At 42.6% G+C, this 12,978-nt stretch overlaps 1 protein-coding gene across 1 annotated transcript; it reads left to right on the top strand.

The window, feature by feature from the left end:
* Window positions 1-2,504: 2,504 nt before the first annotated feature.
* LOC102944797 lies at window positions 2,505-11,362 on the top strand. The gene is made up of 4 exons (XM_043546664.1): window positions 2,505-2,589; window positions 4,405-4,554; window positions 9,998-10,172; window positions 10,456-11,362. The coding sequence occupies exons 1-4, from the start codon at window positions 2,505-2,507 to the stop codon at window positions 10,592-10,594; spliced, it is 549 nt and encodes a 182-aa protein (XP_043402599.1). The 3' UTR covers window positions 10,595-11,362.
* The last annotated feature ends 1,616 nt before the right edge of the window (window positions 11,363-12,978 follow it).

Below are 12,978 nucleotides of genomic sequence, written 5' to 3' on the forward strand. Positions count from 1 at the left end.
GCCACAAAAGGGGTAGCATTCTACATTGCCCAATAGTGGTCTGTTGCCCCCTGGAGCGACAACTAGTGAGAATGCTACTGAGACTGGGTTCTTGTGCTCCTTGAATTAGTGCTATGTGCTGCCAAGCAAGAGACGCAAGTTCAAGACGTATTCCTGGTCTCTCACAGGCAGCAGCTGGGATGGCTACAGAGTCTAGGACTGGTTAAGGGTCTGTCTTAAGCTCAATCAAATAACAAGCATTTTGGGGTCCTGCTGTTTTGGAGGCTCTGTAACTCATCCATATGTCCCTTTGCAGCACTGGGATTAGAGGGACAGGAAACAATACATTTCCAGGTCTCCAGCGACCCTCAAGTAATAGGGCCAGAAGAAAAGGCAACTCATGTCTGGAGTTTCTTCTTCTGGTGGCTTGGGGCCCTGCAAATAGTAAAGCTGACTCTGGTATGGTGCAGCTTATCTGTAAACCATGGAGAACCAGTATCTATTCCTAATATTGGTATCACACTCTCTGGAGTTGGCAGCACTGCAAGGATTGCACCTGATGCCTACGACAGTTAGTGCTCTGAGCTGTCTGATGAGAGACCTGGGTTCAGTTCCCATTCTGATTCTTTTAGTCCTTAGGTGGGATGTTGGCTATGAAAATTGGATCTGTTACACCCTAGGAGTCAGAACTCCATCCAGGAGCACAAAAGCCTCTAGAAAAACAAATTCAGTTCTGAGGCTTGGACTCTTGTTTCTCCACAGGACTAGTGAGGACTGGGAACATTGAAGAACACTGTTTGAATTTACTGAGTGTTTAATAATTGTGTAATAAAGTTGAGAATTGAAACACATATTGCACTGAAGCCTCAAGAAATCTATAAAGAATCATAGAATCATAGAATATCAGGGTTGGAAGGGACCTCAGGAGGTCATCTAGTCCAATCCCCTGCTCAAAGCAGGACCGATCCACGACTAAATCATCCCAGCCAGGGCTTTGTCAGGCCTGACCTTAAAAACTTCTAAGGAAGGAGATTCCACCACCTCCCTAGGTAACGCATTCCAGTGTTTCACCACCCTCATAGTGAAAAAGTTTTTCTTAATATCCAACCTAAATCTCCCCCACTGCAACTTGAGACCATTACTCCTTGTTCTGTCATCTGCTACCACTGAGAACAGTCTAGATCCATCCTCTTTGGAACCCCCTTTCAGGTAGTTGAAAGCAGCTATCAAATCCCCCCTCATTCTTCTCTTCTGAAGACTAAACATCCCCAGTTCCCTCAGCCTCTCCTCATAAGTCATGTGTTCCAGTCCCCTAATCATTTTTGTTGCCCTCCGCTGGACTCTTTCCAATTTTTCCACATCCTTCTTGTAGTGTGGGGCTCAAAACTGGACACAGTACTCCAGATGAGGCCTCACCAGTGTCGAATAGAGGGGAACGATCACGTCCCTTGATCTGCTGGCAATGCCCCTACTTATACATCCCAAAATGCCATTGGCCTTCTTGGCAGCAAGGGCACACTGTTGACTCATACCCTGCTTCTCGTCCACTGTAACCCCTAGGTCCTTTTCTGCAGAACTGCTGCCGAGCCATTTGGTCCCTAGTCTGTAGCAGTGCATTGGATTCTTCCGTCCTAAGTGCAGGACTCTGCACTTGTCCTTGTTGAACCTCATCAGATTTCTTTTGGCCCAATCCTCCAATTTGTCTAGGTCCCTCTGTATCCTATCCCTACCCTCCAGCATATCTACCGCTCCTCCCAGTTTAGTGTCATCTGCAAACTTGCTGAGGGTGCAATCCACACCATCCTCCAGATCATTTATGAAGATATTGAACAAAACCGGCCGCAGGACCGACCCTTGGGGCACTCCACTTGATACTGGCTGCCAACTAGACATGGAGCCATTGATCACTACCCGTTGAGCCCGACAATCTAGCCAGCTTTCTATCCACCTTACGGTCCATTCATCCAGCCCATACTCCTTTAACTTGCTGGCAAGAATACTGTGGGAGACCATGTCAAAAGCTTTGCTAAAGTCAAGGAACAACGCGTCCACTGCTTTCCCTTCATCCACAGAGCCAGTTATCTCGTCATAAGCCAGTTATCTCGTCAACTGTGTAAGCACAGTTTGAATCTAGCCTTTTCTAGCCCGCTTCCTATTAATCACATTTCACCTCACTCTCTCTGTCTCCATAAATCTCTCTATGCATTTATGGCAGTAACCAAGAAATGCAAGACTCCCTATCCCATTCCCACTGTGTTTGTGCAGAGGCAGATGAAGAAATAAATGTCAGCTTGTGAAAATATTGTAAAAGCTCCCACAATGTATAAAACAAGCTCCCCAAATGGCCCAGATTTTGTTTTATAAAACTCTGGCATGAGCCATAGTCCCCGCCTGATTTGTAGATGAATCACTCTCTCATTTCTAATGACTCTGACCATTCGAAGGATCACACCCAGAACTGTATCTCTGTCGGTCTCTTCCTCTGTGTGCTCAGCCATAGGATTTCTCTCAAAACCTTGCCAAAAATGGCTGAAGTGACCTATGCAGATCTGAAGTTCATGACACTGGAGCAGCCCAGGAACCAGGAGCCCAATGAAGCCAAAGTGAAAGGTAACAGAGTGGGGTAGATCCTTACATGGTGAGCTTGCTTACTTAGAACACAGCATTCAGTGTTGTCCCTCTGTGTTCATACACCGATGGGACCTCTCTTAGAAAACTGCATTCAGCTCCAGGACCAGAAATCTGTTGAGAAATTAGAGGGAGAGGAGCTATACTGCTAAGAAGCTGGAGTGGTTGGTTTTCAGAAAAGAGTAGAAGAGCTAAGACTCATATTATCCCATGATATGCACACAAATGACCCCCCTGAAATCACTGGGACTGAAGCCATTTGGGTGGCATGGGTTGTAGAATTTGGTCCTCAGTATATATCTCTTAACTAACCAATTAGTAATGAAGGAATATGACTAATAGCTACAAGTATCTGAAGAGTGTATATATCAAGAATGCAGAGGACCTCTTTATGCAGGGGCAAAGGGGTCTAACTAGGCATAATAGGATGAAGTTAAGAAAAAAGGTACATTTTTGAATTAGCTATTAGGCATCAATTCCTAGAGGTCAGCAAAATAGTCTTCCCAAGGGAAATGATGGATTATTATTATTGGGTTATTTAAAACTGAATAAGAATATTCTGTATGAACAATTCTGGATTGTCCCCCCAAGGGATGGAACAGATGGGTGGAAAAAGACCCTTTGGCCTTTAACTTCAGAGTCTATGAAAATAATGCTGTGTAGCTTCACAACAGTGCTGTGTGTGTGGTTGATCCCTGTTCTGTTGAGTATATACAGTTTTTAAAATGCTTTGAAACCATTCAGGATTAAAGGTGCTAAAGGAACAAAGAATTAGTCTAACAAAATTCCAACAGGATCTTAATTTATCAATTTACAAGACTGAGAAACACTTTCCTGGGGGGATTCTCTGTCCGTAGCCAATCTAGTGGCTACCCCATTACCAGCCCTCAGAAGGATTCCTGGATCTTAGATACAGAGTAAAAAGTCAGACTCTGTAGAGTGCTTCCCCTTAGGGTTGGGAATGGGGATGGTTAATTCAGATGTTGGATTGTTTGGATCCCACAGGATTTCACAGGGTGCCTTCAGCATGGAATAGATTTTTTTTTTTTAACCAAAGACGAAGAGTATCAGCTGGAATCAGAGAAGTACTGATTATTGTGTGTGTGTGTGTGTGTGTGGTTATGCATACATTGCCTATCTGTCTTTGCATATATGTTTGTTTCCATATTGCTTGTATGTACTTATATAGTTCCATGTACGTCTATGTTTGTGTACTCTATGTGCATCATGTCCGTGTTTATATGGCAAGATTTTCAAAAGTGATTTTGAATGTCCATTTTTTGGGGTGCTCAATTTGAGACACCTTTAAAGGGGCCTGATTTTCAGAAGATGTGTGTTTTAGAGGGTAATTTCTGAAAATTAGTCCTCTTCAAAGTGTCTCAAGTTGGGCACTCAAAAATGAAGGCACCCAAAATCACTAACCACAACTGAAAACCTTGGCCATGTTTTAGACATATACATATGTGTTTGGTAACGAATGCATATGGTGGGGAGGGTTTTTTTTTCCTTACATGTGTACATTTCCGTGTCTCTATATGTTAGTCACTTACATTCTATTCTGTCCATCTCAATAATTTAAACCTATCTATATATATAAATACCACTGGGTATTTCTATCTCCATGGTCCAATGCGTCCTTGGCATCTGTCTGCTGAAGAGGAGATCAATCAGTAGCACAATTATTGGGGAAGTTTTTGTAAAGTATTACTATGAACTGGACTGAACCCATCTGCACAGCCATCAGACAGGAACGATTTTCAGTCACTGCTGACTTGGGGCTATGTATGAACTGGTGAGATGTGAGAGGATCCATTTATTTGTCGATTCCCTTCCTTTTCTTTATCTCAGAATCTCCCACTCCATCTCCTTATTGGCGACTTGCAGCAGTGATTCTTGGGATCTTCTGCTTGGGTTTGCTGGTAACAGCTGGGGTCCTGAGTGTGAAGTGTAAGTATCAGCAGAGAAGCTGGGCTAAGAATTCAGTGTGAATGCTTAACATGTTTTGAAATAAATTAAGGAGAGGAAATGCAGTCTTGTGGTTCAGGCACAGCTTGGGCATTAGGGGATCTGGAAAGTTTTCCTTGCTGTGTGAGCTTAGTCCAATCTCTCTGTACCTCAGTTTCACAGTCTTTGAAGCAGGGATAAAGCCTGTTTCAAATGCTGCCAGGGAGCTGGGGTGTGAGGCTTAATTGTCCTCTTATCCCATGACAGCTTACTTTGCTTAAGAGCCTTTGGGGAGGGACCTTGTCAAAGGCTTTCTGAAAATCTAAGTACACTATATCCACTGGATCCCCCTTGTCCACATGATTATTAACTCACCCAAAGAATCCTAGTAGATTGGTGAGGCATGATTTCCCTTTACAAAAACCATGGTGACTCTTCCCCAACAAATTATGTTCATCTATGTGTCTGACAATTTTATTCTTTACTATACTTTCAACCAGTTTGCCCGGTACTGAAGTAAGGCTTTGTAACTGCCAGGATCACCTTTGTAGCCCTTTTTAAAAATTGACATCACATTAGCTACCATCCAGTCATTTGGTACAGAAGCTGATTTAAATGATAGGTTACAAACCACAGTTAGTAGTTCTGCAATTTCATATTTGAGTTCCTTCAGAACTCTTGCATGAATACCATCTGGTCCTGGTGACTTATTCCTGTTTAATTTATCAATTTGTTCCAAAACCTCCTCTAATATCACCTCAATCTGGGACAGTTGCTCAGATATATCACCTAAAAAGAATGGCTCAGGTTTGGGAATTTCCCTCACATCCTCAGCTGTGAAGACCGATGCAAAGAAATAATTTACTCTTTCTGCAATGGCCTTATCATCCTTGAGTGCTCCTTTAGCATCTTGATCGTCCAGTGGCCCCACTGGTTGTTTAGCACGTTTCCTGCTTCTGATGTACTTAATTTTTAATTTTTTTTTGCTATTACTTTTTGAATCTTTGGCTAGCTGTTCTTAAAATTCTTTTTTGGCCTTCCAAATTATATTTTTACACTTCACTTGCCAGAGTTCATGCTCCTTCTGTTTTCCTCACTAGGATTTAAGTTCCATTTTTTAAAGGATGCCTTTTTGACTTTTTGTTCAACATATATACATTTATATACATTTCATATGGAAATATATAACATACTCTAATATTAAATGGAACAATTTCATTCTAGTTGTTTTGTGAATTGAAGTCACTCAGGTTTCCCAGCTAGTGAGTGAATGGCATGAAAACCTTACCCAGAAAAGGGAAATTCTGGGAAACCTCACCCAGCAGCTGGAGTTTCTCCAAGCGCAGAACCTAAACCTTTCGGAGACTGTGCAGCAACTGGCAAGCTACAGAGGTAACTTTTTTTCTAGGGAGTGCTTGAAGAGCTGGGCAGGAAATGTTTTTTTTTCCATCCCACAAGAGCTTAGGAAAAAAACTTTTCTAGGGATGAAATGTTGAAATCTAGAAATTTTCATGAACCAATACACTGGGGGGAAAATTGGATCAGGTCAAATCAAAACATTTTATTTTGATACCACCCTTTTAAAATCGTTGTTAATCTTTTTAAAATATAAATTACTAAAATTTGAAAATGAAAAATGAAAGTCTTTATTTAGAAAATGTTGAAGTGGGACATTCTGACAATTTCAAAACTTCTTTTCAAAAGATTTTGAATCCTCAGATTTGTCAAAACTGACCCTTTCCTGTGAAAAGTTTTGGTTTTGACAAATCAACATTGTCCAAAGAAAAAACATTTTGTCAGAAAATTCCTGAGTAGCTCTACTTTTTGAATATATTGATCTCCTCAAGGCAGTCTCTTTCTAGTATAAAGAATGAGGAGTACTTGTGGCACCTTAGAGACTAACAAATTTATTTGAGCATAAGCTTTCGTGGGCTAAAACCCACTTCATTGGATGCATGCAGTAGAAAATACAGTAGGAAGATTTATATATTCACAGAGAACATGAAAAAATGGGTGTTGCCATACCCACTGTAACGAGAGTGATCAGTTAAGGTGAGCTATTATCAGCATTAGAAAAAAAACCCTTTTTTTCCCCTCACTCCTGCTGATAATAGCTCACCTTAACTGATTACTCTCGTTATAGTGGGTATGGCAACACCCATTTTTCATGTTCTCTGTGTGTATATATATATATATATATATATATCTTCCTACTGTATTTTCCACCGCATGCATCCTATGAAGTGGGTTTTAGCCCACGAAAGCTTAAGCTCAAATTAATTTGTTAGTCTCTAAGGTGCCATAAGTACTCCCTGTTCTTTTTGCTGATACAGACTAACACGGCTACCACTCTGAAATCTTTCTAGTATGTGGCAATGAAAAGCTTAGTGTGAGCATCACTGCTTTCTACTGGATGTGAGCAAAACTCCTCAACTGTTTTAATAGACCCTATGCTGGTGATTTTTCTATCCCTTATTTGGTATGGGTTTGGTCTTTTCATGAAGATCTGGTTAGGTTTTCCATACACATATCGGAGGGAAGGAGGGGAGCAGATTGAACAAAAGTTTCTGTGGTAATCCCCTCTGCCTCTAAATTGAACACAAAATAGCAGCAGTCTCCTACACAGAAAGTCAAAATACATCAAATCATAAGGGTTCAGTATTCCACATTGTTCCATCCTAATTGCCATCCAGCATGAAGTCCTGAGAAGCTAGGGTATACACTGGCAACTATGACATTCCTAGTTAGCTATGGATTTGTAGCAATATAAAATTGTGCTGTGAACTACAGATAGGTGAACCATTATGCAGAAAGAAACAACCATCCCAAAACAAGAACCAAGTTTCCTGAACCTTTTTTGAAGTCTCCAAATAGTATTGGGTACTTTAAAAAAAAAATCCCACAAATAATAACAATTCCTGCATCCATTTGTAAGCCAGAATTGGACCTCCCAAAGTACCACAAGAGAAAGACTGTTTTCATTATTGTATTGCCAGCCCAACAAGACGCAGGAATTTTGCAGACTTATTGAGTTTGGAGGAGTCTGCACAAGGGTCAGAAAAACAATCCAATATTTTGATTGCTTCTTTCTGACTTCAGTATTGAACCAGAGTCTCAGTTTGGTGTTCAAGGGGAAATCAGCTAACAAAATGGTATGGCAGAAAGGAATAAACACAGTCACTAACAGTAAAGGCTTCTTCTTAAGGAATAATGGGTCTGATTCTCTCGTGCTTTACTCCTTGTGCCATCATCTACACCTGTACAAAAAAAGTGCAAAGTGGATATGAAATGCCACCAAATCAGAATGGTAGCACAGGTGTAAATGGCTTCATAATGTGCAAGCCTGATGAGAATCAGGCCCAATGTTTTGAACAAGAAATAAAAATAATAGAGCTACAAATAATATAAATAAAATAATGGGACAACAATTCTGTTTGATGGCAATTTTGAGGTTCCAAATTTTGTTTTCGTTCCACACTGGAACAAAAATAAAACCTTGTGAATGTTTTCGCGAGAATGGAATTGTGTCAATGTCCACTGTCAGGTCAAAACTTGAGCTTTTCAATTAAGGAAGAGGTGTGGACAGCCTGAAGGGTAGGGCACTGATGTGGGAGACACAGCAGGTTCAATTCCCAGAGTGATCTGGGATGAAGAACTCTCCTATGAATTAGGTAGAGTGGGGGCTTAAACCTGGGTCTCCTCTATTCCAGGCCATTGCCCTAACCGCCAGCCTATACAACATGAGGAAGCTGCTCTCAAAAAACCTTCCTAGCAAAAACGTTGCTGAAACTGCTACATTTTCCCAGACATTTCAGTTTTGACTAAGCAGCATATTTCAACAAAACTTCATTTAGTCTCAAATGTTCCTACCAGCTCTAAGAAATGAATTAACACACAGAGGAAATAAAAAACTCCCACGGTAGGCCTCTGCCCCTGTGTGTTTGCAGCCCAACCTGCCCAAAGGCTCTCAGGAGCAGCCTTCTCTCATACCTTTCTACAGACATGGGTGCAAGTTTAAGGGGGAAGACAGACTGAAGAGGTAGTATTGTGCTGATGGATGTACTGACTCAGCTGAGACATAAAACGAGGTCCCCATTGCTTGTGTGCACTCAGGATCTCATTTGTGAAAATAGAGATGTTAGCCCTGGTGGATCTGATCAAATTCTAAATGGGTTAGTATTACTCGAGCTGTAGGAAGCTCTTCAATTTTGGTTTTTAAGTGCTCAGCCAAACTTGGTGATTTGGCTGACTTAGCCGCAGCCTTAACTACAGAGTGGCTATTGCTGTTCCATAATACAGTTTGTGGATGTTTCTGTGACCCTTTAGCAGGAAATCTCTAGATGGTGCTATCGATAAGCATGGTGATATGGTATTTTATTTTCAAGGACATAGATGCAGCCTTTGTCCTGAGAACTGGCTACAGCATGGAGAGAACTGTTACTTCCTTTCTACCAAATGGAAAACTTGGCAAGAAAGCAAAACTCTTTGCTCTTCCCTGGATTCCAGATTTCTTAAGATAGAGAGTAAGGAAGAGCTGGTAATGATTCATTTTTCTCTCTTACTTTAAGGGTATTTTTTTATTTCTAATGTTCAGCTGAGTGGAGGAAAAATCCAGGAGATGGTGCTCAGACTCAGATATATAGGAACATAGGGCTAGATCCTTTTCTGGTGTAAATCAGTGTAGTTCCACTGACCAGTCGATTATGCTTATATATACCTATCAGAGGATCCAGGCCATAGGACTTGCCCTACCAGCTAAGAGCCGGCTGTTCCATGTACTTCCTTATCCCACCTCAAACCAAACTTCAGTAGATCATTTAGCAGTTCTATTTGATATCCAATCTCCAGACATATTGGAACAGACCGCTGGTCCTCCACTTGGCTGGCTTTCCATCTCTTGCCTTACTGAATTAGAAAAGTAGTCAGTCAAGCTTGCCATCCTGCTCCCTGACCTCCCAGATCAAAACACCCAGCCCATCTCATTTCCTGATCCCTCCAATACCAGATGAAGCAGAATGTAATATATGAAAGCAAACCTGACTGGGAAGGCAAAGATGTTCACTGTGGGGAAAATTCCTCCCAGACTCCCATTGCTGATCAGTTTAAACCCTGAAGCACGTGATCTGATTTCTCTGATTTTGGCCAGCCTAACCAGAACACCGGACAAAGCTCATCTCAAGGGCTAAGACCTTTCACTTCCCTCGTGACTGCTGTATGCAGAGTCTGATGGAAAGAATTCTCCCAGGCCCATTACATGATCCTGGGAAGTGCTGAACCCATAGTTATTCATTCAGCACATCACCTTTCCTGGCCTGTGAAATAGAACTAACTGCTGGAACTGGAAAACCCAAGGCAGATTTCCTTGCAAAACAAGCCTCTGTTATAAACATCTGAAACCAATGAGTTCTGTTTCTCTCTGTGCCTCTCTCCCTTTGCAGCTTTCCAGTTCTGTCTGGCTATGGAGGGGATATGATTCAGAGCTTTGCTTATGTTTCCATACAGGATTTCATAATAAGATCAGCACAGTCTTATAGTTCCTATTCTTTCTGGATTGCCTTATCTCGCAAATATGCTGATGGGTCCTGGTTATGGGAGGATGGCACAGCTTTCTCCACTGACCTGTAAGTCTCTGCATGGCTAGAAATGGTTCAATTTCTAGGTATGAAGAAGGAAGACGTGATCCTTAATTATGGACTCACTCACTCACTTACCCAACCTCCTAGTCATCCATCACTCACACGCCCACCAGGTAGACAGACTGTACTTGACAGCTGATTTACCTTAATGCACTTCTACTTCAAGTTCAAAGGGGTGGCACTGGCTGGGCTTATATAAAGTTGATTAGTGATTTTTACCACATGAAACTGGCTGTAGCTGGTTGTAAACTCTGACTTTCTATTCCAGGTTTCGTATCCCAGAAGCTAGTTCCAGTCTTTACCAGATCTGTGTGTCAATTCAAGGTGCAAATGTTCACGCTGCAGAGTGTGGGTCATACAAGTTCTGCATTTGTGAGAAAGTGGCTAATCCAGTGGGTACTGCCTAACTGAGCTAATCAGACAGACAGGGGGTGCCGATCTCCAGAGAAAGACACATCCTGAGATGCTGCTCTATGGAGTCGTCTCTACCACTGGGGTTTGTGACAAAGAAAAGACAGGTGCGCAATCTGAGCTCACTTGTCAAGGTTAATTTTAGGGATCACCAAAGTTGTACTTTATTGTGTTCTGGCACACACTAGCCAGTCCTTTAGATTCACCCTTGAGCATTCCTCCAGCAGCTCCTTTCCAGTTCTTCTTCACTCAATGGTACTGGCAACCCTCACACTCTCCTGTTTCTCAATGAGCCTCACCAGACTTTAGTCTCAACACCTACCCTTTGCTGATGCCTGCTCGGAGAAGGAGGGATAGCCTGAGTAACTGATGTAAACATATTACAAAATAAGATAGAATACAACAGGGAAAGCTGTAGCAAGGAGGAGGGATAGCTCAGTGGTTTGAGCATTAGCCTGCTAAACCCCAGGTTGTGAGTTCAATCGTCGAGGGGGGCATTTAGGAATCTGGGGCAAAAATTGGGGATTAGTCCTGCTTTGAGCAAGCAGGGGGTTGGACTAGATGACCTCCTGAGATCTCTTCCAACCCTGGTATGCTATATGCAGAGAACCTGAAACTGAGAAGGTCCCCCAGTGCTCCCTGCTGATACACCAAAGGATCAGTTTGTAAGAGGCCCAGTCAACTTCTGTAGAGTGCAAGCTTTCATTTGAAACAAAACTAAGGAAGAGATTTTCCAAGTGAAGTAACCTCAGTGAGAGCAGAGTTAGGCCAACCCTGAGTTCTCCTGAATTTAAAAATAAAAACACTCCTTGCATACTCAGTGTTGTCAACTCTCATGATTTTATTGTGAGTCTGGCAATATTTGATACTGGCCCTGGCCACTGGAATCAAGAGATTGCAACAGAATCTCAGCTTTAATTTAAAAAAGAGTAAGTTTCTAGCCCTCATGATTACCAAGAAAAGCTTGAAAACATGACCAGAGTTCACCCTAAAGGCTTAGAAACCAGAAAGCAAATACAAAGAACCTCACATTTATTTTAAAAAATCTCATGGTTTTTGAGCAAATCCCATGATTTTGAAGGCCTGACTCATAACTTTTGAATGCCAGGGGTAGGCAATAGCTAATGAGCTATTTTTGTGCTGCGTCTGGTGATTACGGAAGAAATGCAGTATCCATGCAGGGCAACTTCCTTAGTGTGCATTAGGTTTGCTTAATTACTTCCCCAAATTCCATTTTCCAGTCTATCTACTATGAGTTTTACAACGTGTATAAATACTGATGGTGATAATTTGTGTAATGCGTGCTTCTTAGACAGCCACTGTGCATGATGCCCTCAAGGATAAGAAATTTGTAAGCAGAGGGCCTTTGGCTGTGGAAAGCCCTACCACCACAGAGCCCTTCTGTGTGACCCACACACCTCTGCAGCTCTTTGAGAGGCTGAATGGGCAGAGGTGAGACAGAGCCATGGATTTCTTATCTCCATGGCACTGACCAACTCCAAAGCTACTTGGAAACACCCACAAGAATGAATTAGATGCTGTCACCAGGAATTCTCGCTAGTTGCCCATGTGTATATTTAATACCCTTCTGATGTACTCTGTGAAAACTAAGATCTGAGGTCAGGCAGACAGAGAAAGGTGAGGGTCACTCTACTATTGTACCAAGCCATAGAACCAAAGAAGGCTGTGCTCTTCCTCAGTAGTGCTGTCTCAGAATGGCTGGTGAGGGACATAGTGGGCACGGAAGGGGAATGAGGTGATGGTTACAGGCAGAGTACTTTTCTAATGTGTCCAGTGTTTTATGCTGTGATGAAAAAAGAGGCAGTTTCATTCCATAGCAGGAGTGGAGACCCTGATAGGGACTGATGTTCTAGCACACAGAGGACAGGGGAGTCTGAAGTGGCTGATATTAAAGCCCTGGCAGCAGAGGAGGCTATGATGGGCACTACGTAACTGCAGAGGGAAGGAAAGAGACACAAATGGGGACCAATGGATGGAGCCGGAGCAGAGGAGAAGGGACGCAGGGGCTTGTGTGCTGGCCTGAGGAAGGAGCCAAAAACACAGGCTGGATTTAGTGGTCAGAATGAGCCAGTGCTTACTTAGTGAGGCTGATGTGAGGGACTGAATTACGGGAGAAAACAGTGAGGGGTGCTGGTGTTAAGGATCTAAGAGCTAAGGATGAGACAGTGATAGAGGTGAGGCCTGTGGCTGGGAAGGAGAGAGTGAGGGCCTGCAGTTACAGGCTGGGGCTGACGAGGAAACTGTGTTAGTTAGGCGTCTTGTTTTCGACCGGAATGCCGGGTCGAAAAGAGACTCTGGAGGCTCCAGTCAGCACTGCTGACTGGCCGCTAAAAGTCTGGTCTGGAGCGCAGTGGAGCTA

This window comes from Chelonia mydas, chromosome 1 (genome assembly GCF_015237465.2).
Source record: "Chelonia mydas isolate rCheMyd1 chromosome 1, rCheMyd1.pri.v2, whole genome shotgun sequence".
NCBI lineage: Eukaryota > Metazoa > Chordata > Testudines > Cheloniidae > Chelonia > Chelonia mydas.